This window comes from Girardinichthys multiradiatus, chromosome 15 (assembly GCF_021462225.1).
Source record: "Girardinichthys multiradiatus isolate DD_20200921_A chromosome 15, DD_fGirMul_XY1, whole genome shotgun sequence".
Classification (NCBI taxonomy): Eukaryota; Metazoa; Chordata; class Actinopteri; order Cyprinodontiformes; family Goodeidae; genus Girardinichthys; species Girardinichthys multiradiatus.
In genome coordinates this window covers 20,438,703-20,465,198 of record NC_061808.1, presented here as the reverse complement: position 1 = coordinate 20,465,198, position 26,496 = coordinate 20,438,703, and the positions used below count along the sequence as shown (strand labels likewise).

The 26,496-nt window shown below is 39.2% G+C and overlaps 1 protein-coding gene across 9 annotated transcripts in view; it reads left to right on the top strand.

The window, feature by feature from the left end:
• The window catches only part of map7b (microtubule-associated protein 7b), a 35,964-nt gene continuing 9,468 nt past the window's right edge, over positions 1 to 26,496 (top strand). The window contains exons 1-8 of one of the 9 annotated variants that reach the window (XM_047387977.1): positions 1 to 166; positions 20,414 to 20,560; positions 20,671 to 20,748; positions 21,232 to 21,395; positions 24,050 to 24,167; positions 24,489 to 24,590; positions 24,895 to 25,005; positions 25,477 to 25,572. In XM_047387977.1, coding sequence (XP_047243933.1) covers positions 16 to 166; positions 20,414 to 20,560; positions 20,671 to 20,748; positions 21,232 to 21,395; positions 24,050 to 24,167; positions 24,489 to 24,590; positions 24,895 to 25,005; positions 25,477 to 25,572 — 967 coding nt within the window. In that variant the 5' untranslated portion in view covers positions 1 to 15. Of the gene's footprint in view, positions 167 to 6,775; positions 7,409 to 15,157; positions 15,397 to 20,413; positions 20,561 to 20,670; positions 20,749 to 21,231; positions 21,396 to 24,049; positions 24,168 to 24,488; positions 24,591 to 24,894; positions 25,006 to 25,476; positions 25,573 to 26,496 lie in introns of those variants that run through there. The other 8 variants (XM_047387976.1, XM_047387978.1, XM_047387975.1 and 5 more) reach the window with 8 other exon arrangements.

Below are 26,496 nucleotides of genomic sequence, written 5' to 3'. Positions count from 1 at the left end.
ATTGGTGGGCAGGAGATGATATACCTGTCCGTGGGAGGGGCCCCTTTCTTCGTGGCTCGGTGTCGGGATCAGGTCCCTCGGGTTCTTGCTGCTGATCCCTCTCAGCTGACGTCAGGAGAAATGGCGGAGCAGGATGGCAGCGACACCTCTCCTCCGGAGTCCCAAGGTGAGCTCTCATACCGAGAGGACTTTAAACACTTACAGTGTTTTTAACTTGCAGACATGCTGTCTGAGCTGTAAAGCAGGGCCTCACCTGAGCCGCTCTGGTTGTTTCTTCTCGCTGTTTTTAACTCTGAATTACTGAGAAACTCGAGTTCTCCACCGGTCGGTCACGGGAATAGGATTATCTATCAACCAACTCACCCAACCGGTTGCCTTTCTTTACTTTACCACGACCCGTTCATATTTACACCTTTCGAGTCTGCTTGGTTGTACATTTGTTTTTGTTTTTGAACGACATTGTGAGCTCCTCCTGTCCTGACAAACACCTGTTGCTGACATTTTGTCAGCTGGGCTCAGGTACTGCGTGTGACAGGTGGATTAATGGAAATGAACGGAGGTGTGTTCTTTTTGACGGCATAAGATATGTAATAATACGATTTAAAAACGGCTACTTTAAAATGTGGCTGTCTGAGAAATTATGCTTTAAAACAATCTGAAATTTGTTCCTTAACTATTTTTCTTTTAGCATCTATTAGTAGCATTATAGAAAAAGATGACTAAAAGTAGATTCTTTTACTTTGTGTTAGTGAATTTTAGTTTATAGCAAACAAACTCTGTTGATCTCTTATTACCATAAAGAAAATAAAAGAGAAACTTTTTTTCCACCCAGATTTAACCACACCCCTCAGTCTAATAAGGATTGAGTAGGTGCTGTTTGTCTATTAGTGTACTGTAACTCCATGATTGGGATTTGGCATTGTTCTGTCTTCTGTAATGCAGTGTCTCACCAGTGAACCATTTCCTGTTTGGAGAGTTTTACAAACACATTTCACGGTTTGCAAATGGAGATGACAGTATTATTTTACAGTATAAGTTGGTTTACCATAAGATCCTCCAATTCTGGAGCATTGTGGAGGTACTGATTGCAAACAAAAAGTAAATTATGATCTAACTGCTTTTATTTGAAACAAAAAAGCATGCTGGCAATTATTATTCATGCTTCAGCTCAAATAATATGACATACACATTATAACATCATCTTTTACAGATCCTTTGCCCATTTGATCTTAGTCCATAGACTGAAGGAATTACTTGATCAGCACCAATTGAAAATCACAGTCGTCATTGGAATTTCCATGTGTGCAGTGTTGCAGTCATTTAGAACCGCTTGGGTGTAAAATATCAGGTGCTATGCATTCAAATGTTGCTTGCTCATAATATTTAAACTCAAATTGATGTAATCATCACAACATTCAACAATAACATTGCAGTTTTGTTTTTTCTAATATTGTGCAAACCCTAGATTGAACACCCAATTTAGTCGTTATCAGTCCCGGAGGGGTCTCACAGACCCCGTGTGTGCTACTCAAGGTTACCCCTGTCTCTTTCGTGGTTTTCCCACACGCCAGGCTGCAGGGAGCCCTCCAAATCACATTTCCAACCACTGCCCTAGATTTTTGGTTCTGGGGGGGTCACAGCAACCCCACGTGCAGTTCTTCCTGGCGCTTCCCGTGACATCTGCCTCGCTCTGTACTAGCACATAGCCAGGACTGTGGGAGGGTTAAAACGTAGAAACAATATGATGGAGTTTTTGGAACTGTAACTGGCCACCGTAGATACAAGTAACAGGCCAATGCCTAATTAGCAATTTGTGTAAGTGACCAAAATTTTACAACTCGTCTTCTAAGGTAACACTGGTGTTCTGCTGGCATCCCTTTGAAATATGTTCTGTAAGTTGATTAAAAGCAAATATAGGTGTAAAAATCAGCATTTTGCTGTGGCATATTAGGTGTTTGTTTTTAGAAAGAGACTTTTTTTTAAGTTTGCATCGTCAATGAAAAGATCAAGAGTCTTGCCCGAGTTAGGATTTAATTAATTTATATCACTCACTCTGAGGAATATTAGTGAGCTTGTTCCTGATTATGTGATAAATGAAAAAAAACTCAAAGTGCTGTTACGTACACATCAACCCTGTTAGTTTTTTTGTTAGCTGATAATGTTGCTTATCCTTCAGTCGTATGTCAAAAATGTGTTTCTTGATGTTTCTGTACAATAGAACGTCTAACCTCAGAGGCCTCCACCCATGATTGGAATTCCTCTGGTTTGTTATCTTAAAATTATATGATTTGTCTGAGAAATTTGTTATTTTGATTCACTTTGTTTTACATTTTTAGGTATGTTTTTATGTCTGTTTTGTATCCTCTGTAAAGAAACAATTACGATTGATTGATTGATAAGATGAAGAATGGGATGGCACTGAACTCCATCTTTTATAAATGTGTGATTGTATGAAAAAAATCTCTATTTCTACAAAACTATAAGAAAAGCTAAATGAGTAAATAAAAAAACAGTCTCTTTTGATTTGAGCCTAACATAGAGTAGCTTCACTTGCAGTTACACCATAACTAGTGCAGTCACATATATTACGTTTTGTAGAAATCTTTATCCTAAATATTTGACACTGAATTTTCTATAGGATTTTGTAAGATTCAATGCTACTTGTTCCAACATAATGCAATTGAACAATGTTGTGTTTAAGTTTTACAGACACTCTAAATGTAGGTTCTCAGGATTTTTGTTCTTTTTTTAGTCACTTTCGGTGAATAAAAATGCCCTTGGTGCTAAACTTTTTCCCACTGTACTTGTTTTTTTTTTTTGGCTATTAGTGCAGCAATGTGGTAACAGAAACAAACGAACCAAAAATAGAACTACGACCAGCAAGAGACCATCTGTAAAAATAAACGCATTTACATGAAGCTAAAATTAATGAAATATTGTGCTATTGTAACACTGGTAGCTCACCACTATTATCCTTCATTTATGTGAAAATGTAGCCGTTATTTGGTTTTATTCACATTACGTTTTCATCCATTTTTGATCAATTTTAGATTTTTATACTGCTTTCAGTTACATATAAAGTCCGGTCAACTGCAGCCATGTGCTGGTTACCTGTATCGAGGTATACTAGGTTTTAAAAACTTATGGTTCCAAAACTGCTAAAATTCAGCATCACAACTTAAAATCCTTTTAGTTAAATGTCAGAAAAAAATGCTGGAACATGTGGAGTTTTCTCACACATTCTCATCTGCTGCTGCTTACTGAAAGTCAGCTGGCTCATTTAGGGTCAGTACACCTTTTTTCTTGCGTAGAAGAAAAAAATGTCTAAACATTTTTGGTTGCAAAAAATCACTGACTGTGATGCAATTGAAACTACAAAAAGAGCAGCATGTGTGTTAAGAAGCTAACTGTGTTTTTCTTATATTGTTTCTTAGTATTAAAAAAGAAATGGTATGCATAACATAAAAAAAAAAAAAAAAAAACAGACCACCCCATGCCTACATAATGCCAGGGAAGTGTTGTTTGCCTGTTGTTGTTTGCAGTTTAGATGCATGCCTTCTCCCATCACACCTAAATCAAATGAATGGCTCGTGATCAGGCCTCTGCAAAGCTGAATGAAACGGCGAAGAGGGAATTTAGCCACCTGATTCAGGTGTGTTGAAGCAGGAGTACATCTACAAGTTGCAAGATAGTAAATGTACAGGATTTAATTTAAGTGTTTTGCAGATTTGGATAAGTATGGAAAAGGGAAATAGTGTGTTGAAAAATATTTGAATTTCCAGACTTTACTCTCTATCCTATTGTCTACATGTCACGTCCCTCCCCTTTTCCACCATTCTTTGTCTCCTTACTTCCTCTCTGACAGATTTCCCTTTGTCCCTCTTTCGTTCTACCTTTTTTCCTTCCTTTTGTCCTTCCTTCCTTGTGCTCCTCCGTCTACCTTTCTTTATTCTTACCTCCTTTTCCTTTTTGTCTGACCTTCCTTGCATCGTCCTTTCCATCACTCGGTTCCTTTCCTTCCTTTTGTGCCCTACACCCTTCCTTCTTCTTATTGTTCTGTTTATCCCTCCTACCTTGTTCTACCTTCAGTCTTTCCTAGCTTAATTGTGTCTTCCTTTCTTGTGTCCTATTTCCCTTTCCACCCTTGTGTCCTTCCTTTTTCCCTTCCTTCCTTGTGTCCCACCTCACTTCCCCCCGTTTGCCCTTCCCTTTTTCCTTACTTCATTGTGTGCTTCCCTCTTTCTTTTATTTTGCCCTTCCTGTCTTTCAGTTTCTGGTTCTATTCCCTGTAGAAGTATTGGTTGTAAATTTATGTTGAACTTTAGTAATTAATATCTTAAATTAACATGCGGTACTGAACATCCACACTGAACAATAAACTTTTAAATATCTATTTGATTTCTGCCCACTAAATATGTGTGAGAAGGGCGTGTTGCAAAGCATATCATGTTAAAGTCAGGTGTAGTCTTGCAGCACTGCTGTGTCCGGTGGGGACAAAGATCAGGTTCCTCATCCATGATTGTTAGTGCAGCACATGCTCTCTGTGGAGATGAGGCAGTAGCTCTTGGCCTGGATTCCTTTATGTCATTTATTACTTAAAAGGTACTTTTAAACTCCCTATTAAGAATTTTGACAAGTATTCACAACCCTTCAAACTTCACATTTTAGATTGTTATAACTATAAATGTCAGTTTTTCATACTGAGATTGTGTGAGATTAGGAATAAAGTAGTGCATGATTGTGGAGTGAAAAGAAAAGGAAACACAGTCATAGCAGTCATTTGGGGTATCTCTCTATTAGCTTTGCACAACCAGTAGGTTCCTTTTGTTCCATTTCTTCTTACCAAAGTAGCTCAAGATGAATTATATCGGATGGAGAGCATCTGTGAACGTTAACTTTTAATTATTGCTACTGATTCTCCTTTGCTCTGAACCATTTCATTGTAGCTCAGGTTGTATGTTTAGTATCATCCTGATGGACTTAAAAATGCCGCACCCCACACCATAATGTTGCCATCACCACGTTTCACCATAAGGTGGTGGTTATGTGCATTGTTTGTTTTCTTCCTCTAATAGCATTATGCTTAAAGGCCAACCATTTTTATTTCACCTGATCAGAGCACCTACTTTTTTATGCTTGCTGCCTTCCCTATATGGTTTATAGCAAACTGCAAATAGTAAATAGAGTAACCAATAAACCTTAACAATAACAACTGTATTTATCTTGATGCAAAATTACACACAGTTGGGCGGTATTTACTAACTAGGTGACTTCAGTTAAGGGTCTCAGTAAATAAATTAAAATACCAATAAAATACATTAAATTGTGTGGTTGCAACATAACAAAATATGGATAAGTTCAACGGGTGTGATTAGCTTTTGTAAGGCAACATATTAGAAACTCTAAAGCTATGCACAGTAAGAAATGGACTTGTTATAGTTCTGAATGACATTACCTCCCTTTTTAATTATCAAGTTGTTATCCTTTCTTAGATGCTGGTTGAGTGTGTTTTTAAATTTTGCTGGCTGTTTTATGCTTTGTGTTTAAGTCTTGGTAGGTATGGGATTTGCATGCATAGACACACCAGGAGTGATGTTTGTTCAGGCTAATGTTTGCACCTTTTTTATTAAGGTTTTTGTTGTTATGATGTGGCTTTCTGTAACATTACTACCTTTATTCCCTTTTATTTTCTGTCTGTTTGAAAATGGTCAATGCGCTATTGATTTTAATGTCTTTTTTTTCTTACACTTTTTATACTACTGATGCAAATCTATAATTAAAAGGGACGCGTAGTTTAGAATTTGTTCCTGCAGTGAAGCTGCAAAAAATGCTTTAAGGCTACTCTTACTCTACATATTTAAAAGGGAAAGTGTACAGCTCATAAATGTCACCATTGTATCCGACACACCAGAACTTTAAAGTTCTTCTCCCAGGTATTTTTTTACTCCACAAGGCAAATATAAATGAATAGGAACAAATGAAAGAACCACATATCTAAAATCTAGATGAGCTTGGACGAAGAGAAGAATATCAAAAACACATCTTTAGTCGCATTTTGAACCGGACGGTGAAAACGCTCATCTCTTCCATATATATATATATATATATATATATATATATATATATATATATATATATATATTCACTAGCATCTACTAAAGGTTTTTTTTTCTTGCTTGTTTGTTTTCCTCTTTTTCTTTTGAGAAATATGCCAAAACATAGGAATGCAGAGTTTTGTGGGGACATAAAACAATAGTTCATATACACAACCTAATCAAGCTTAACTTGTTACCAGTCACAGACTCATGGCTAGCTTATATTGTAGAAAAATAATATGGTATCTCTTTAAATGGAGGCTGTGGGTGTAGCTGTAAACCATGTGCTCTCTGGCTTCCTTCCAAAGAGATGGCTTCAGTACTGCATAATATCATTTTGAGTGGTAACCTCAGCAACTGTGTTCATTGCACTGACGTCTACCTGTCAGACTTCTACTCTTGCACTGTCACTGGTCCACGTGCTGCTGTTGTCAGGGATACCTATTACGTAGTACCAGCTCACCTTCCACTACTGGATCTGCACTGAATATTTTATCAACTCTCCTGACCTCTTTTTTATCCCCCCTCTTCCCTGTGTGTGCATCTTCGTACAGAAGAAGGAAATGCTCTGTGATGTTATTCTTCTGACAAATGTGTGGATCAGACCTAGTGGTGGGACTATAAAGGGGGTGGGGGGGGGGGTTTGCAGTGAAAGTGGAGACAGCAGAGGCAGCATCCTCCTGAGAAGTGCAGGAGTCAGTTGCGTGGTTCTTACAGACCTCCACCGAGCCACTTTTATGGATTAAGTCTTCTTTTCTAAGCCGCACCACAAGAGCTCATCCTCACTCTCTCTCTATGCAAGGCTCACTGGTACACTCAGTTGCTCTATTTCTCTGCTTCCCACTCTTTCCTCTGCACTGCAATGGACTTATTCTTGACTCATCATTTTTGCCTTTCTTTGGCTTTCCTCAACATTACTTTCGTCTTTTTTGTATCATCTGAGCTTACTAGCTTTAAGGTAGCCTGATGAACATGGCTGCTAGCATTTATCTGTAAGACATCTGCATCTTCCTGAAGAACAAAGCTTTTAGGGGTGACCCTGACCTCCACAGTCCTCTGGCACAATACCCTATCCACTTTGGGTGGGGTGGGATGGGTAGGGCTCTGTTGAGTTAGCCTGGGGGCTCGAGTGGTTGCAACAGGGCAGGCGATGCCGGATAAGAAAGCAGGAGGAGGCGGAGGAAGTGGAACATCCAGAGACAAGTGGAAGCTGAGGAAGAGAGGCAGCCGGCTGACGATACAACCGCTCTTTACCATCACTGAGGAAGAGGAGGTACAGAGACGGAAGGAGGCTGGGAGGAAGAAGAATCGAGGTATGAAGGAAATGAGATTGTCAGGTGTCTGGTGTCATAGTGCAAGTTTGGGTGTGCATAGATGTATCTAAATTAAGGACATTATCTAGGACAGAGAGTTTATAATTGAAACTTGAAGCGAGTGAGTCAGGGCTCCAGATGCTCTGAAAATGTAACGCACCAAAGTTTTGTGGATCTCTGTTTTTTACTGTATAGCTAATTATATATTTATGCTCAAGCATAAAATATCTTGCTGCACTGTGCTTCATCAGTACACAGATTTTGGATCAGCCTGCGCTTTGCAGACACAGTTGGTGCACAGGGCCTGAAATAATAGTTTTGTTTGTGGAAGAAAAAAATAGCTGAGAATGCAAATTTTGGACAAGACAAGGACAGCAGAGATGAGAGCGAATGTGCAGTGCGCTTTACAACTGTATGTGGCTGTAATGCATTAGTAAGCGAAGAGGTCTGTCAGCATGCCAACATTCAACTGCAGTCACAGCAGTAAGAAAGGTGCAGTGCTCGGACTTTCCCTTAAGATTGGCAGCTCTTCAAAAGTAAAGTGTTTGTCTGGTCTTACCTTTTAGGAAGAGCCTGGAATGACAGCTTTTACCTGTTTCTGTTGCAGTGAAATTTGTGGTCGGAGGACAATTGGGAGACTGTAAAACAAGAAGGAATGATTTATTCAGTGTGTTGGGATTATGTAGGTTTCCTGTAGGTTTCCTGTAGGTAGGCAGAGTTTAACAGTTCATTTTGGTTCAGAGGTTAGTGTTTGGACAAGAGTGAGGCAGGTTTGGGCAGACTAACGCTAATAAAATGTTTAAAGAAAAAAAACACAAAACAAAAATCATGCAATAATTTTAACACCATAATAATACTGCTTTCAAAACCTTAATAATTTCTCAAGTTCATAACCATAAGAAAGAAAACGATTAAAACAGAATATAGGGTGTTGGAAATTATTTACCATCTTCATACCTTGTTTGATAGATTTTACAGGGTTGATTCTGGACTGCAACGGCTTGCCATGTCTTTTAGGAATGCCGTTACCTCAGTTATAACACACCTGCAGATCATCTCAAACTCCTCCTTTGTGATGACATCTTTGGAGTGGCTCCACTCTTTACCACCAACCTTACAGTTCGATGTTTCACTGTGAAAAGGTGTTTGTCTTTTAACTGGTGGTTCGGGTTGTGGCTGACGCCAGTTACCACCCCTCTGGTTCTGTTGCATCACTTGGGGAGTTACTTTGTGCTTCTTCTTAGGTCTGTTCTCTGTTTGAATGTTTAACACTAACTTTGCCTTTTCCTGCTCTGTCTGAACGGACACGTGTTTCCCACACAAGCTGAGCGTATCTACAAGTCTCGTGCATGGAGAGATTCTCGATTATACAATGCATGGTCATGTCATACTGCATGCTAACGTGGAGGTTGTGAAGAAACAACGACTTAAAAGTGTGGTCTTCTTCAAGACCTGGAGCATAACATCCCTGAAAGTAAGCTGTCTTTAAACGGTGGAAATATTCTCTGGGAAGTTCATCCTGTTTTTGCAAAACTGTCAAAGCATTAATAGTGGCAGCGGCTTCATCTCTGTAAACATAGTACTCTTCTCTAAGAGCCTGGCAGAGAGCTGGATAGCTGTCACTAATTTCGGGAGGAAGAGTTTTTATGAACACATGAAGACTCTTAGCTGTTGTTTTCCAAATAAGTCTCAGCTTCTCACGATCAGAAGGGAAACGCAAGTCAAGAAGACAATGTTCAACCTCAAACAGGTAAGCGAGCCGGGTTCGATCGCACCAAAAGGACATGCGCTCTAAAGCACCTTTTTTTTTGTTAACTTTTTTGGCGACAAATAAAGCATAATATGGTTGCTTATTGTGCATTGTAGACCGTTTTAAATTAATTTAAGCTACAATTTAGTGCTTCATAAGTGCTATCATAGAGCTGTAAACTGCTAAAATAATGTAATCTAAATATGATTTCTATTTTACACTCAATTAGTTAACCTGGCAGGAGACAGATTGATCTGCAAATAACATCAACTCTTGCGTGTATATTAAAAAGAGTAACTAAAGCACACTTGGGCACAAGGATCTTAGCTTTATAAAAAGCTCTGCATTGAGGACCCAGTATTATCAAATGGGAAATTTGAGCATAAAGCACAGTAAATCTTATGCCAGGTAAATTTGAGTTGTCAAAGTTGTTTTGACACCAGAACAGCAGGTGCATGCCCTTCAGATAAACCCTTTGTTCTAAGTTTTATGACCAGTCCACTTAAGGTTGTTGACACTTCATTACTCTTTGAAGTACAAAACTTTCAAGGTGTAATGGGCCCCAATGAATGTGCATTTATTGCACATGGATATCTCAATTTATTCATGATGTAGAGTATACTGCAACCTATTAGCATGTATGGACCTACTGAATATATAGTTGTTTTCCCTTTAATATGGTTACCTTCACATAAGCATGCTAGAGCACATTACAGTCACTGTCAGCAAATATCTAAACAAAGAGGTCAATAAGCTGAGTAATTTTCATTTGTTATTCTTTATTTAAAAACATGTTATGTATACACTCACACTAACATCCTGTATATAAATGAACATATATACACACACACTAACATCCTGTATATAAATGAACATATATACACACACACTAACATCATATATATAAATGAACATATATACACACACACTAACATCCTGTATATAAATGAACATATATACACACACTAACATTGTATATATAAATGAACATATATACACACACACTAACATTGTATATATAAATGAACATATATACACACACACTAACATCCTGTATATAAATGAACATATATACACACACTAACATTGTATATATAAATGAACATATATACACACACACTAACATTGTATATAAATGAACATATATACACACACTAACATTGTATATATAAATGAACATATATACACACACACTAACATCATATATATAAATGAACATATATACACACATGCACACACACAATAAAATTAGTGTGAAAAGGTACCCAATTGTACTCCCTTATTTTCTCATCCTTCTGAGCCACTGCTCTTTGGTCAGTGTCTCCCTGTTTGGGCAGTAAATCCTGCCTTTGTATTGGCTATGGCCAGTTTCTGTGGTGCGTGGCTCACCGCATTTAGTGCATCTGTTGGATGTAACTGTCCTTGTGTATTTGCGCTTTTCTTTTTGGGTTGTCTCTTTGGTTTGGGTAAGGCCTGCAGGTGTTGTTTTAGAATATGATATTTGGTGTAGTGGGAAGCTGGGGGGTGGCAGCAGAAGCAGTGGCAAATTGTTGCCTGCTGCAGTTGTTGATGGCATGTGGAGGGGCATATAAAAAACTGTTGGCTGAGATGCAAGGGGTTTTGGCTGAATGGTTTTCAGCTCAGCTCTGTCTCTGACGGTGAGTTTTGTTTTTGCCTGGCCAGTGGTGTCAAGTGGCAGGTTGTAAGTGTGTTCATGTTTGTGTGGTGTGAGTTGAGTGGGCCTAGCATTTACTGGGAGCAGTGGTTCACTGGCAATGGGCCGTTCCTGAAGCAGTACCAGCCCTTGCATCAGAATGGCAACATCTTGTGCTTTAAATCTTTTGTTATGCCAATGTATTAAGGTGGTCTGGTTTACAGTGAAAAGTTGCAGGTTTGTGTCTTTCATAATAATGCCATTGTTCAAAATTAGCTGTCGAATTTTTTTGTAATCATTTAGAATTTGTGACCATCTAGAAAACGTTTGGTGTCCAATTTTTTGGGGGCTATTATGAATGTTGCACAACCTGATAAAGATCATTTCAATAAGTCGGCTGCAATCTGGCCATTGAGCAGCAGAACCAGAAGAACCAAGTACACACCTTTTTGTGCTTTCAACTCCTGCATAAACAGCCTTCTTTTTGGGTGACCTAAATCGACCAGTGAGCAGTCGTTCCTGATGTCTTGCAGCATACAAAATCGCCTCCAGTCGCCTCCAGAATCAAACACATACCTTTAAAATACCAAGGTTAATAAAAGGGTTAAAATATATAAGCACAGACAGCGCGTTATGATCAACCTTCTGTTTAAAATCACCCTTTAAATAAAGTTTGTCTTAACTTTAAAAACACACAAACAAAGAACACAACCTGAACACGTGTGCTGCAGATATTCTGCTAGCACCCAGATAGTTGAGTTCAACACAAACAAACCCAAACTTGAAAGATGAAAAACGTTTAGATCATTTCAATCTAAATCTTTCTATTATTGTTCTGCCCAAACTTAACCTCTGACCATGCTGAGGAAAGGTTGTCCGGGGCGGCGAAGTTTGAAGAAAGCATCCACAGTGAACAATGGTTAGCTACAGCTAACCTCCTTAGCTGCGGAGGGGTTTGAAGGTGCGGCCGCTCTGTCGGGCCCACCAAACTGCACGTTACCACGGTGATGCGGCCTCCGTTGTCCTTCCTTGGGAAACTGCTGCACTCGGCGTCTTGCTGGGAACTTTCTGGAAACAGTTCGCTTCTGCAGATCTCAGAGAGAACAGTGAAGCTATGCTTGTACCTTGATTACCCCGTTCATGAATGAAAATCACCGGATACGCAGACAATGATTTATTTCTACTTATCTTGTGCATATGATCGCATGATCTTATGACACCCTTGGATCCAGTTAAAGAGTTTATGTTTGTTTGCCAGCAAAGAGACATTAGCGCGCTGCCTCTCCGATCCTGGTCCCGCGAAGAGGAACAGTGGAAGAGATCGGACCATTGGAAAGGGGGTGCTTTTATTTGGCCAATGATGTCACAGGAAGTCCGCAGTTACCCCATTTCCTGGCTGTGCCGGAAGTAGGTTAATGCAATTTATTTTGAAAGTTCCAGGAAAGTTTGTACTGGCCTTTCACGTTGTAACTCATGGATGTGGGTCCCAACATGTGACTAAATGTTTCATAAGTCTAAAACCAGATGGTATTTAAGACAGTAACACTGTTCACTAAGAAATGCCAATGATGGGTTGTACTGTTGAAATATTCATTTTATTTTATACTCTTTAGTTGTGTTTGTCCTCTTCACCAATATTCAGTCAATTATTCATTTTGCTGTTTGATTCTTTTAGTCTATGAATAGTCTATCCGAGCCCAAACTTTAAGTAATTATTCTGTCTTTTAGTTGTCAACGGCTAACCTGGCTCTAAATTATTGCAGTTCCCCAATTAAGCAAACATACAACAACTCACTTAAACCTTAAAACATGGATGATAAGATTGGAAAATGTTCCATGTTCACCTTTGTTTTAAGCAGGCTGATTACAGTGACTTGCAAACGTATTGATACCCACTTTCCTTCGGAAGAAAAAAAGCCATTGTTAAAAGAAACCCTAAGAAATATCTTGTAGTTTGCTACAAGCCATCAAGGGCATACAGCAAACATCTGGAAGATGGCGCTCTGGTCAGATGAAACCATAATTGACAGTATTGGTGGCAGAGAACTCGCACCCTAAAGACAAAATTTCCACTGTGAAACATGGGTGTAGCAGCATCATTCTGTGAGAATGATTTTTTTGACAGAGCCTATAAGAAGATGGACTGAGCTAAATACGGGGGAAACCTGGAAGAAAAACAAAGCAGACGCTGTAAAAGCTGGGGCTGAGGTTCACCCTCCTTTGGGATGACCTTAAACATACAACTAGCTATGGTGGAGTAGTTTAGATCTTAACAAATTCATGTGCTGGAGTTGCCAAGTCAAATTCCAAACCTAAATTCAATGAAGAAGGTTTAGCAAAACTTAAATTTTTAAATTGCTTCTACTACTTAAATTGCTTCTCACTGACTGCATGTTCATTGATTGACTTCATCTATTTTGTAAAGAAGAATGGGCAAAAGTTTCCATCCACCCCAAAACACACAGCTGTAGTTGCAGCAAAAGGTGTTTTTTTTGGGTTTTGTTTTTTACTTGTCCTAACCCTAACCCTGACACTAATTGCGTGATTAACTTTATTAATCCCAGATTCAATCCAGCATCAAAGTAGGCAGGACACATTGATGTTATTATAACCTGTAACTGTATGACCTTCACACATTTTGAGTAATCGTGTGTTGCTGCGTGGGTGCGTGCATGTCTGTGTGTGTGATGGTGGATAGGCATATCTGTAGAAATAGGTGTGTTTGTGTTGAGTGGGTGTGTGTGAGTTTGTCACCTGGAAGTGTACATTTGTAAAGTGGCAAGAATGGAAGAAGGCCTGCAATCCAAGCGCCGGGTAGCAACAAAGGACAGGTAGACTCCGCTCCTGGAGGCTGCAGCAGTCCCAGGCAGCCAGACAGAAAGCATCACCTGGGTGCTGGGTGTAAGCTGACACCACACACGTCTGTGCTGTCAGCTTACATCCAGCACAGAAGTAGGTCCCCAGCAAGGAACAGGAGCAGCGGCTCCCAGGCCAAAGAGGCACACAGCGAGACACAGAGAACTGAGCCTCCCTGACCCAGCCACATCGCCACCACCAGCAACGCAGGCCAAGCCCTGAAACCGCTCCCCCTGGCAGCCCAGGGCCCGCTACAACCCCCGGCAACAGGACGTGGCCCGAGCCCCCAAACAGACAACAACCCACCAAGGTGGGCAGCCCCCTGCTTGATAGACGGTGGTTCTACAAAGTAAATTAGAAAAGCATTTTGTTTGTCCTTTCATTTTACAACTATGCACTAGTTTGCTTTAGTCTATCATATAAAATCCCAAAATAATATACTGAAGTTTAGGGGTGTAACATGATAAAAAAGATATTAATACTTTTGATTGGCACTGTTTGAATTGGAAGGAATCGCTTAAATCTTTCACACATTGTAATTTCACTTTTTAACTTGTTTTGTAATTATTTTCTCAAAAAAAAAACTATCAAATGTAATAATGTGGTTTTTAACCCTAGTGTTGATGACGTTTCAAATTATAAGAATGTAGCTGTGTTTAGTTTTCTTCACATCTGAGGAATATTTCAGCAATGGGGACTGGGCCCTGTATAAGCAGGCAAGAAACAAACTGACAAAGGAGATCAGGGCAGCTAATAGAAGCCCCAGCAGGGAGCTAAAAAGCACCAGCCGGGACCGTTGTGAGCACTGGAGTTGAATTCCTTGTTTGTGCACCCAAACCTGGCAAATAAAGCTGATTCTCATTCTCCTTCTTGTAACTCCAAATATAGTACCATGGCTAACAAAGTAACAATAAAGCTTCTGGAAAACGTCTTGACAAAAGTAAGATGGTACATTTTTAGCCGGGTTGTTGTTGGTTAGACATTGCTTTTTGTGAAACCCCACTTCTTACATTTGAGCTGAAACATGTTGTCTATGCGCAGCGAATGCAACTTGGACCACAAAAACATAAAAGCTGCTGTTTCACCTTTCATCTGGACCTGAATGCCCATTCTTGAGCTATAAAGGAATACTCCTAACCCTGCCCCCTTTGCCTCTCCGGTGGTTGGAGGTTACAGTTTGGCTTAGCATTAGCAGCAGCTAATCCTCTCAGGCTGCAGAAAAGGAAGTAGCTGTGCCTGCCTGTTACCCACTGGCCTGGACGACAGAGCATTAATCGCCAACTCTGACCATTTAATCTGACTGCCGATGAATACAGATAGACTGGGGGCAGGGTGGGTTCTGCAGAGAGACAGACCGAGCACAGGAGGAGGGAGGAGCAGATTAAACAGTCACACTCATATCTCACTCTCTATCACATACTCATGCAAAACACATAAACACAAACATACACGCACATTCAGACAAAAGGATGGGGACTGGAGAGTCAACAGCGGTGACACCGACTGACCTCGCTGATTTTTCTAAGAGCAGGATGGAATTGTTTTCCTTTTGGCATCTACCAGGACTTTGGACTTTGTATTTGAGCCTAGATTCTGCCATGAAGAATGTTTTCAGGAAGTAGGAATCATACTTTGGGCAATTTTGGTTTATCTGGCTGAAGTAGACAGACCAGTCAGGGTCACAGGTCCCACGTTTGGATAAAACATCTAAAATTATGAACAATTCAGGTAAAACGTTGTGCTTTTAGCCCCTGGAGGATCGGAATTAAATTAATTTTTCTTGTATTTTGATTAAGCAATAGTTGTAAATAAGAAATGTGGAAAAGAGGAGTGAAAGGGCATAAGGTTGTTTTATTAGTGTCAGAAGTCAAAGAAGAGCCTTAAACTGTATCTTTTATCATTATGCTTTTAGTCCACAAAAATCTCATTACCATTTGTTTTTTTTTAATTTTTTTTATTGTTTTTACAAACTTTACAATATTACATTTGGGCGCTGTCAGACAAAAAAACATTGTACGTATAAAAATGGAACTTTTCAGAAGGTAGAAAAAAGCATGAAATGGTATGAAAATTTATACTGTTTGGTATAGGTTACATGCTGTTTTAATTACTTTCAATTAACATTTATCAATGAAACAACAGATAGAAGTGAAGGATGATAAACAGAGTGGACTTTTACACAAAGACAAAAACATGTAAAGGTTTTCACCTGACAGTGGCAAAATGTAATATTATAAGTATGGAAATCCAAAAATTTGAATTTAAATAGCTGCATGCTCTTACACCCATAAATGATCAGTTTTGACATCGTTAAACACATACACCAGTGTCTCAGGTTTACATCCAGATTGATAAAATCCAGATCTCTTTGCTTGTATCTCTCCTTCTCTAGTTTTTCAGTTCCTGGGCTTCTGATAAGCCCTGTCTCATTATGTGTTGTAATGTAGAATATTGCATAAACCAAACTGTTCGAATTTTAAATGTAAAAATTTGTTGGATGCTTAAGAGCAGAATGATGGGTCAACCTTGTTACAGGCAGCTTTTATTGTTGGAAGGTACAAAAAAAACTCAATGTGTTTGCGAATGCTATTAAACAGCAGGCGAGTGTGGACGAGCAAATATACTTAGGTCTGTCTGAGGTTTGTTGGCTGAATGACCTCTGCAACAGATGGATACCTGTGAGATTCAGAGACACAGTTGCAATGTACATTAGACCAGTGGAGAAAGTTAGTTTATTTAAACAATTAGCCTTAATTGTGGACATTGGCAACGTATGTTCTTTCATGCTGCAGTAAGTTTTGTTGAGTTTTATCAGTGACTTCTGCTGGCCTAGAATAAGGTGACGCTAATTCCTGAGAACAGGGTTAGGATTGCATCTATTCAGGAGGAGCTCAGAGAATAGATGCACTTATCATTCAGCCAGAAGTTAGATTCGGCCGGGTTTCCTCTGATAGGGCTCTCACATATTATTGATAAGTCAAATACCGAAAAGATGACTTTGGTGCACTTTTTTTGAGTTTAGAAAAATCAGTTAAAGCTTAGCAACATATGCTTCGATGCATTCATGGGGATAATGGAAAACCTTCATTTCTGTTTGAAAAACTACCATGTCTATCAATGAACCTGCAGCACATTTTTCTCTTCTATGTCATAGTCTATGACTATATCAAAAGCGGCATGTCAGACATCAAAGAAAACTAGAAATTGGTATCAACAAGACAAAGGCCAATCGCTACAGCTCTAGCACAGAGTAAAGTTTAGCCTGCTCTGAATTCGTAGAGACAGGTGGTTTGGACATCTTGTAAGGATTCCTTTCTGAGAACTCTCTAGGAATACATTTTATGCATCTACTACTAGAAAAAGGCCTTCTAGGGCAGAACCTAGATGAACCGGATGAATAGATTTTATCCCATCTGGTTCTCGCCTTCTCTGGATGAGTCATTAAAAAAAAAAAAAAACTGGGAAAAGATGGTTAGGAGGGAACGTATTTGAATGGGACACTGAGCGAGGTTTGGGAATCCAAACAGGTTGCCAGTTGTGGTGGTGATCTGTGTTTTTTCTCTCCCAGACTTGGTAATGACCTCAGATACGCAAATATATATTCTCAAGCAAAAGTGTTTTATGTCATGTCAAGCTCATAATGAGTAGCTTCTTAACAAATGTCAAGTTAAATATTGAGCTGCGGGAAATAATCCTTTCCTTTTTTAAACGAATCTTTTATATTAGGAAAATGATTTTCAGGTGCGAGCAAAGTCCGGCTGCTGCCTTTCTTGTTATAACAATAGTCATTATAACCACATCCTCCTGAGGCAGTGCAGACCGGTAAATGCTTGTGTACACACTTGTGCAGCTGCTCCATAGGCGGTGACATGCAATACCCTGTCAAGTATGATCTCATGTCTTTTTGTCCACTCTTTTTGTAACTCACTGTAAAATAGTAAGCCTGCTGTGGATGGAGTCAGCAACATTGGGTTTACAACATTCTTCTACATGCCAGATGCATGAAAGTATGCAGGAAAGGGAGAATAGATCAGGCGTTTTAAATAGAAACTTTGTCCAACTGGCGGAGTTAGATATAAAATCTGTACTTTGCTCCTTTTTCGCTTAGTGAGTAATGACTAGACAAGGTGTCATGTTTCTGATAGATAATAAGCACATGTAGCAGAGAGAGTAATGTAGTGTGTCATTTTGGCCCAGTTTTACTTATTGGACCAATACCGATATGTTCAAAAGTAACTAACATTGGCCGATACCGATGTCATTGCTAATAAATCGTGTATCCCTAATTGTGACATTTGCCTTCACACACATTTCTGTTAAGTTCTTCTAGTTTACTCTGTTTTTCTCATCTTGACTTATTGATGTTGCTAATGTTACAACTTAAAAGGTTGTTTTTAGTGCTTCATCCCGTTTTAAACAAAGCTTTGTTTCCAAAAGGCAACTCGGAAAGGCCCAAGTCACCCTGGAGCCAACGTGCCTAGTAATCAATAGCCCAGCTCTATGAGAAAAGAACACTGGTGATAACAGAAAAAACTGATACTGAATGCTGTTTTGCCTCATTTTGTTTCCTATCAGGCCTTAGCAAGCATACAGTAGAAACTGCACGCACACTCTTATTCCACTCTTTGTTTTTTCCCATCTCTCTGCTCCATTAAAGACTTTCAAAGATCTGCTTCTTTTTACAAACCGTGCATTTATTGCCACAAGCATGTCCCAGACCTACAAACACACCCCTCCAATGTTTGGACCTTTACACTCTGATGCAGCTACAGTAGGACTTAAACCTGATGCATGAGTTTACCATAGCACAATTGCAGGTTGGTTTGGAGTGAGCTACACAGACGGGGCTGCCATACTTTTATGTCACCTATTTTTACGCAATAAGATGTGTGGATGCACTTGCACTTTTTGTTTTTGTTTTGAAGACTTAGGTGGACGCAGGTAGCCATTATTATTTAAATACATAAACAATAACAAAGTCACTCTTGACCATTTTTTAGACAAATACTTGCATTTAAATGAAGGCAAAATAATTTTTTTTACTCAATTTGTGCACTTTGGGGTGCATACTGCTGTTGGAAAGCTTAGATACAATTGACATAAGTGATGTATAACATTTTATATGCTGGGGCTATAGTATTTAATTAAGTCCTGCTGTTTAAAAAAAACAAAAACCATATGTTTTTATTGCAGTTGTTAGCACTGTTGGCACTGCTAAAGGATGAAGCCACACAGGTGGGATTTGAAATGGCCTGCCTACTACTTTGGCAGTTTGACTGTGAAGAAGTCAGACTTGAAGAAATGACCAATACGTTTTAAGCAGGGGAATTTTCGGTTCAACCCAATGGCTGCAGAGACATAAATCCCAATTTTATATGCAACACCAGACAACTACATTTTAATCTTCACCAATGGAATGATTAGTCTGGACTATGATTATTAGTTAAGTTATTTCTTGTGGTTGATAATTATCATCATGTCAGCCTTTGAATTCAGGCATTTGCAGTGAGTTTTGTTGAGTTTTATCAGTGACTTCTGCTGGCCTAGAATAAGGTGACGCTAATTCCTGAGAACGGGGTTAGGATTGCATCTATTCAGGAGGAGCTCAGAGAATAGATGCACTTATCAGTCAGCCAGAGGTTAGATTCGGCCGGGTTCCCTTGATAGGGCTCTCACATGTTATTGATGAGTCAAATACCGAAAAGATGACTTTGGTGCATTTTGTTTGAGTTTAGAAAAAATCAGTTAGTCTCCATTATGACATTTATCATAAAACGTCTTGGGTACAACTAATTAGACGTGACATGGTTGATGCTTTGTGTTTTTGTTAGTGTAGTTTGATTATCACCAACAATATAAAGAGATGTCAAACTTGTTAACGTTACTACAGTTGGTTTGAAAAACTTGACAAAAAATTGTTGAAACAGATGAAAAACAAGCTGTTAAGGTATATGAGCACGTTCTATTAAAAAGGCAATGGCACATGATCTAAGAAGAAATCCTCGTAGATAGGTTTTACTTGATTGCTTGGAAAAAAAAAGCTGATCTTGAGTCGGAGCAAATAATCTGCCTGTTTATGGTGCCCATCCCTGCTAGAATTGGCCGATCAAGACAAAGTGTTCTAATTAAAAACAAATCAATACTTCAATAACCAATAAAAGTCCAATGCAAGGTTTAATCATTTGTATAAAACGGGCTGGAAGCAACTTTTATTAGATATTCATTGGTTAAAAATCCTGGCCTTAACTCTCTCTGTTTTTTGTCCTACACAAAGGACATCTTTGGCCTTAAGGTAGATCCAGGCTAGAATGCAAGAAATAAGCTTCTTGTTCTAGAACCATTTACTTTGACTGTAGACGTTTGATTGTTTACATGTATGCTTGACGTGTGGAAAAGCCATATGTTAACAGTGTAAATGTTTACTTTGACCATAAAATAGAAACATATTTGAAATGTATGTTAAATACTTTGTGGGTTTAAATGTATTTGAATAAAATAGGATGTAAGTAGTGGTTTTTATTTTACTTCAAGTCGTACCATTCTGTGGGATAAATGTTGAGTGTAAATGGAAGTAAAACCTTTACGGCTGTAGGTGCATGAGGAGTCATGGGACATATTTCTGTTGTGGACTACTTTAATCTGCAACAGTGGCTTTCTGTTTTCCTGGTCCAAATGTATCCTAGTTTTTTTCATCTCTGTCACTTTCCTCCATGTTTTTATGCCTTTCTGTTGTTATTCTTCTCAGCGTCCTTCTCCCAGTATAAGTCAGAGGATGGAAGAGCATCTTCAGCATCTGGGCAGACCTACTCCCCCACCGGGACACCTATACCAACTCCCTTTCCTAATCGTACCACCAGCAAAAACACTAGTAGCTATGCTGTCACTAAAACAGGTGAATCAACTGCAAAATAAATAAATTTGACTACAAAACTGCCAGTTTTTTCCTGTTTTGTTCCCTTTAAAGGGAAGACTTGCTAACAATACTAGTAAACTGTGCTGCAGACTCGTTGCTTTTCAACAAGATTGATGAGAGACAGAGGCTGGCCCGTGAGCGCAGGGAGGAGCAGGAAAAGCAGAATGGTGAGCACTCTGTATCTTCACGTGTTTGAAAGGTATTCAGAGAAAAGTTGATGTCTAAGGCAACTTAAAGTGAATCTCAGACTGTTCTTGTTTTTTCTCTCCTGACATTTTGTGGCTGAACTTGGTTGGCAGCTGTGAAGTCCCGGTTTCCCTGGATGTTACATAAAATCCAGGGTGAACCCAGGCACCCAGTTGCCATGGACTCCACCTTACATAATGTGGCAGTCCGTCAGGCAGGTTTTAGGAAGGCTGAAAAGTCAAAAGCTGTTTGTTAGACATTCTGATCATGTTTTACATAAGTCAAAGATCTGGCTTCATCTAAGGAACTCATGGATTTACTTTGTGCTGCAAGCTACAGCGTTCTCACATGATGTGCAGTTGACCCTTCACATTGTTGGTATACGCCTGTGTGCGTGGGTTATCTGTGTGAATTTAATAATGCATGTCAAATTCCAACTTGTCTGTGCGTTTATGCGCATGTAGCTGCCAAGGAGGCCCAGTGGCAGGCGCGCGAGGAGCGAGCCAGGCAGCACTATGAGAAGCAGTTGGAGGAGAGGAGAAAAAAACAGGAAGAACAGAGAATGAAGGAGGAGAAAAGACGGGCCGCTGTGGAGGAGAAGCGGCGGCAAAAACAGGAGGAGGACCAGGTACACATCTGTCTTTTCTATGCCTGACAAGCCTCTTAAATGAGTCAATTTATTTCTTTTACAAGAAACCTTTACTACTTTTACTCTGTCACAAAAATAAACTTAAATGAAATAGAACTTATCTTACAACTTAAACCTGTTCCTAAATATTGTATTGATTCAAATTGTTGTCAGTGTTTCAAGTACAATGTTGCTTATAGTCAGACTTAAAAAAGATAAGTGGAGAAAAGGATTTGCACGCACCCTCCACAACTAATGACACTAACGGTAAACATGCACAAAAGCATTCATGAATTATGGACACTCGTTGAATCCAAAATGCCTGTTTTTGCTGCAGTTTTCTAGCACTGTTGTTTTATTCCCACCTCTTTACTATCTTCCAGTTGATTAAAAAATTTCATTTGTATTATTAGATTATGCTACGGCAAAAAAGATTAATTAAATTTAAGGCTTGTACCACTAGGTGTGCTAATTACTCTGGTGGCGATGTATGTAACATCTGATTTTAAACTGGTTAAAAAGGATAAACACCATTATAGTTTTGTTTTCTGTTCCTGCATTCCTTTTTAGTTTTGGAATTTAACATATGCAACTTTCCTTCCATTTACTCAATCTTTTTATCTAAACAAATTACGTTAAGATCAAAAAGAGCACCTACTGCTCCAAATGCTACAGTGCCTTGCGAAAGTATTCGGCCCCCTTGAACTTTTCAACCTCTTGCCACGTTTCAGGCTTCAAACATAAAGATATAAAATTCAAATTTTTTGTGAAGAATCAACAACAAGTGGGACACAATCGTGAAGTGGAATGAAATTTATTGGATGTGTCAAACTTTTTTAACAAATAAAAAACTGAAAAATGGGGCGTGCAATATTATTTGGCCCCCTTGTGTTAATACTTTGTGGCGCCACCCTTTGCTGCAATTACAGCTGCAAGTCTCCTGGGGTATGTCTCTATCAGTTTTTCACATCGAGAGACTGAAATTATTGCCCATTCTTCCTTGCAAAACAGCTGGAGCTCAGTGAGGTTGGATGGAGAGCGTTCGTAAACAGCAGTCTTCAGCTCTTTCCACAGATTCTCGATTGGATTCAGGTCTGGACTTTGACTAGGCCATTCCAACACCTGGATACGTTTATTTGTGAACCATTCATTGTAGATTTGGCTTTATGTTTTGGATCATTGTCTTGTTGGAAGATAAATCTCCGTCCCAGTCTCAGGTCTCTTGCAGACTCCAACAAGTTTTCTTCCAGAATGGTCCTGTATTTGGACCCATCCATCTTCCCATCAGTTTTGATCATCTTCCCTGTCCCTGCTGACGAAAAGCAGGCCCAAACCATGATGCTGCCACCACCGTGTTTGACAGTGGGGATGGTGTGTTCAGGGTGATGAGCTGTGTTGCTTTTACGCCAAACATATAATTTGCTGTGTCTCCCAGGTGGCTTGTGGCAAACTTTAAATGAGACTTTTTATGGATATCTTTAAGAAATGGCTTTCTTCTTGCCACTCTTCCATAAAGGCCAGATTTGTGCAGTGTACGACTGATTGTTGTCCTATGGACAGACTCTCCCACCTCAGCTGTAGATCTCTGCAGTTCATCCAGAGTGATCATGGGCCTCTTGGTTGCATCTCTGATCAGTCTTCTCCTTGTTCGAGATGAAAGTTTAGAGGGACGGCCGGGTCTTGGTAGATTTGCAGTGGTCTGATACTCCTTCCATTTCAATATGATTGCTTGCACAGTGCTCCTTGGGATGTTTAAAGCTTGGGAAATCTTTTTGTATCCAAATCCAGCTTTAAACTTCTCCACAACAGTATCTCGGACCTGCCTGGTGTGTTCCTTGGTCTTCATGATGCTCTCTGCGCTTTGAACAGAACCCTGAGACTATCGCAGAACAGGTGCATTTATATGGAGACTTGATTACACACAGGTGGATTCTATTTATCATCATCAGTCATTTGGGACAACATTGGATCATTCAGAGATCCTCACTGAACTTCTGGAGTGAGTTTGCTGCCCTGAAAGTAAAGGGGCCGAATAATATTGCACGCCCCCCTTTTCAGATTTGTATTTGTTAAAAAGGTTTGACACATCCAATAAATTTCATTCCACTTCACAATTGTGTCCCACTTGTTGTTGATTCTTCACAAAAAATTAGAATTTTCTATCTTTATGTTTGAAGCTGGAAATGTGGCAAAAGGTTGAAAAGTTCAAACGGGCCGAGTACTTTCGCAAGGCACTGTAAATCAAAAGTCTTCCAAAAGATTGTTATGTTGAAGATAATGCAATCATTACATAGATTATGGGCTTAATGTATGCTTGAACAATGCTCCGAGGATATCTAGATGCTGAAATTTACTTCACAACAAGTTATGATTGTCATGTTATTACTTATACTATGGCTCAATCACACTAAAGTTGATCTTTAAGTGACCTGATAGAATTCTGGCAGTTGTTTCCACTTTTTTGCATTGCTACATTACTACCACGAATTATTTGGTTGATTTCATTCTGCTAATATGGTGCATACCATGTAGTCGTGAAACTAGTGTACACAAAACATTCTTCACTGCCACCCACGTAACAGATTATATTGAGCTTTTTCAAAGCATAAAAAGTTGCCAAACTGAGGATTTTCTTGTTGTTGTTCTGACTGAAGGCACGTCATGAGGCGGTGATACGGCGCACACTGGAGAGGAGACAGAAAACCAGACCCAAGCAAAACCGCTGGTCCTGGGGAGGAGTGCTGCACGCCAACACTTTGAGCATACCATCCGGTACTAAGACACATCTCACACCTGCACAGGCCCTATACAAACACACCAAGCTCTCCCACAGAAATCTCACACAGGCTGGATTTAAAACTCCGAACATTGTTTGATTTGTGTCTATGGCAGTCGACCTCAGCTTGTCAGGATTGTTTGGCCATGTTTATTTTGCATTTTTCAGGTTTGCTGCTTTCTGTTGTTACTACTTACTCACACCCTTCTCTGCCTTTCCCTCTCTTTCTCTCTTTTATTCTCGAATTCAACCTCTCTCTGACTCATTTCCCCCTCTACCTGGTCTTTGCTCTTTGTACTCTTCCTTTCTTGGTTCAGGTTTTGTCGAGTCTGCTTTCCTCTGTCCACTCGACCTTGCTGGACTGGAGCACATGCAGAGTGCTTTCAGTTTCTACCGCAGATATGGATTGACGTCCCACTGTGAATATTATAGTTCTGTGTCAGTTAGCTGACTAGTGTTAGAGCTCTTGTAGTATTACACATGTAGACCGATGTCAGTGGTATTGTTAGTATTTGGTTAGCAGCCCGCCACTTGTTACCTGAAGTTGTGTTGCGAGGATGTTATCTCTACATTTAGCACTAATCCATTTATTTCCTTAGGTTTTGGTAGTTTTTCAGATCTAACCTAAATTAACTAAGGCATAGAAACTGTTAGACTACTTATACAGCTCTCAGTTCCTCCTGCTTGCTATCACCAATTTTATTTTCTTCATTTTGACTCTAGATGCTGACAGAAGGTCAGTGTCCACTGTGAATCTATCCAAGCACACAGACCCCATCATTACCAAGCGCCTCTCCTCCTCTTCTGCCACACTGCTGCACACACCAGACAGAGGTAATGAAAAAAACAACAACATGCACATGTGATTTCCTTACATTATCTTAGCCTTTTTGATGAATTGTTTTCATTTTATTTGCTTTTAGAATTGATTGTTGATTGATATTGTTGTAGAGATGTCCCATTCAGGATTTCTGTAAGCCTTTTTGCTGAGAGTTAATTTAAACCGCTAAATCTTTTCTGTGACAGTTAAAAAGAATATGGGGCCAATAGATGAATGCACAGAAAGGAAACATTAATTTAGCACAAAGTAATTCCTTTATATTTTGTTTTATTTATCTTAGATAGTTGCTTACTGCGGCATCATACTTAGCGGACAAATATGTGATTTAAATTGATCCTGTTATCTAACTCTGCAGAGAAACAGCTAAGTTTTCCTACATTGTTTAATTTTTGTTTCTAAAGTTTTTTTTCTGGATCTATGTTCACTACATCATGTATTGTCTGATGTTTATATGTTGCTGACAGGCTTACAGATGAGAACAACTTCCACCCCTGTCATAAGCAAAACCCAATCCAAACCCCACCTACATCAGGGGAAGACCACGCAGCACAAAAGCACAGGTTTCATTCGGGGAACTTCTGGGTTCCTATAATATAATGCACACACAGAGAAGAAAAGATGATGGGCTAAAAACTGTGAAAGAAAGTAGAAAAACATTTGATTAAATACAAATTATAGAGGTACATGGTTTTTTTTTTTCTTATTCCCAGTGTGGTTGCAGATTATACTTACATTACAACTCTCAACATTTCAGTTTATTGTAAATGGTGCACATGCTTCAACCCCTTTCTATAATCCCCTGTAAGAGAATCTTGTTTTATTTTGTGGGAATGCTGTATGCATCTTGGCTTATTAGTTAAAAAAAGAAACAATAATTAGGTGTAATAAAAACAGTAACATCCTAAATTTTAACTGAACAATGCTCTGATGATTCATTCCTTCAGTTTTCAGCCTATTATCTTTTTTGCATAGTTATGAAAAGTATTTACCCCATTAGCTTGCTTCTTTTTTGTGTATTTCAGATTCAGAAACTTTAATATCAATCAAAGATAAGCTGAGTAAATAAAAATCACTTTTTATTATAATTTGCTTATTATGGAAAAATGTATCAAAATGAACCTGCCTGACATATAAAATCAAGAAATCATTTAAACAACTTTTGCATGTCAACCTGAAGTAGGCCAGTAAGATCAAAGCCTTTTCTAAGGTTTTGGGACTGCAGTGAACCACAGTGAGAGCCGTTCTCTCCAAATGGATAAAACATGGAACAGTGGGGAAGCTTACAAGAAGTGGCCGGACTACCAAAACTTATCCAAGAGTCCGTCACTGACTCATCCAGGAGGTCACAAAAGAACCTAAAACAACATCTGAAGCACTGCAGGACAGTCAGAGTTCATGATTCGCCAACAAGAAAGAGACTGGGCAAAAATGCCAACCTCTCCAAGAGTTCAAAGGTGAAAACCACTGCTGCCCAAAAGAACAGA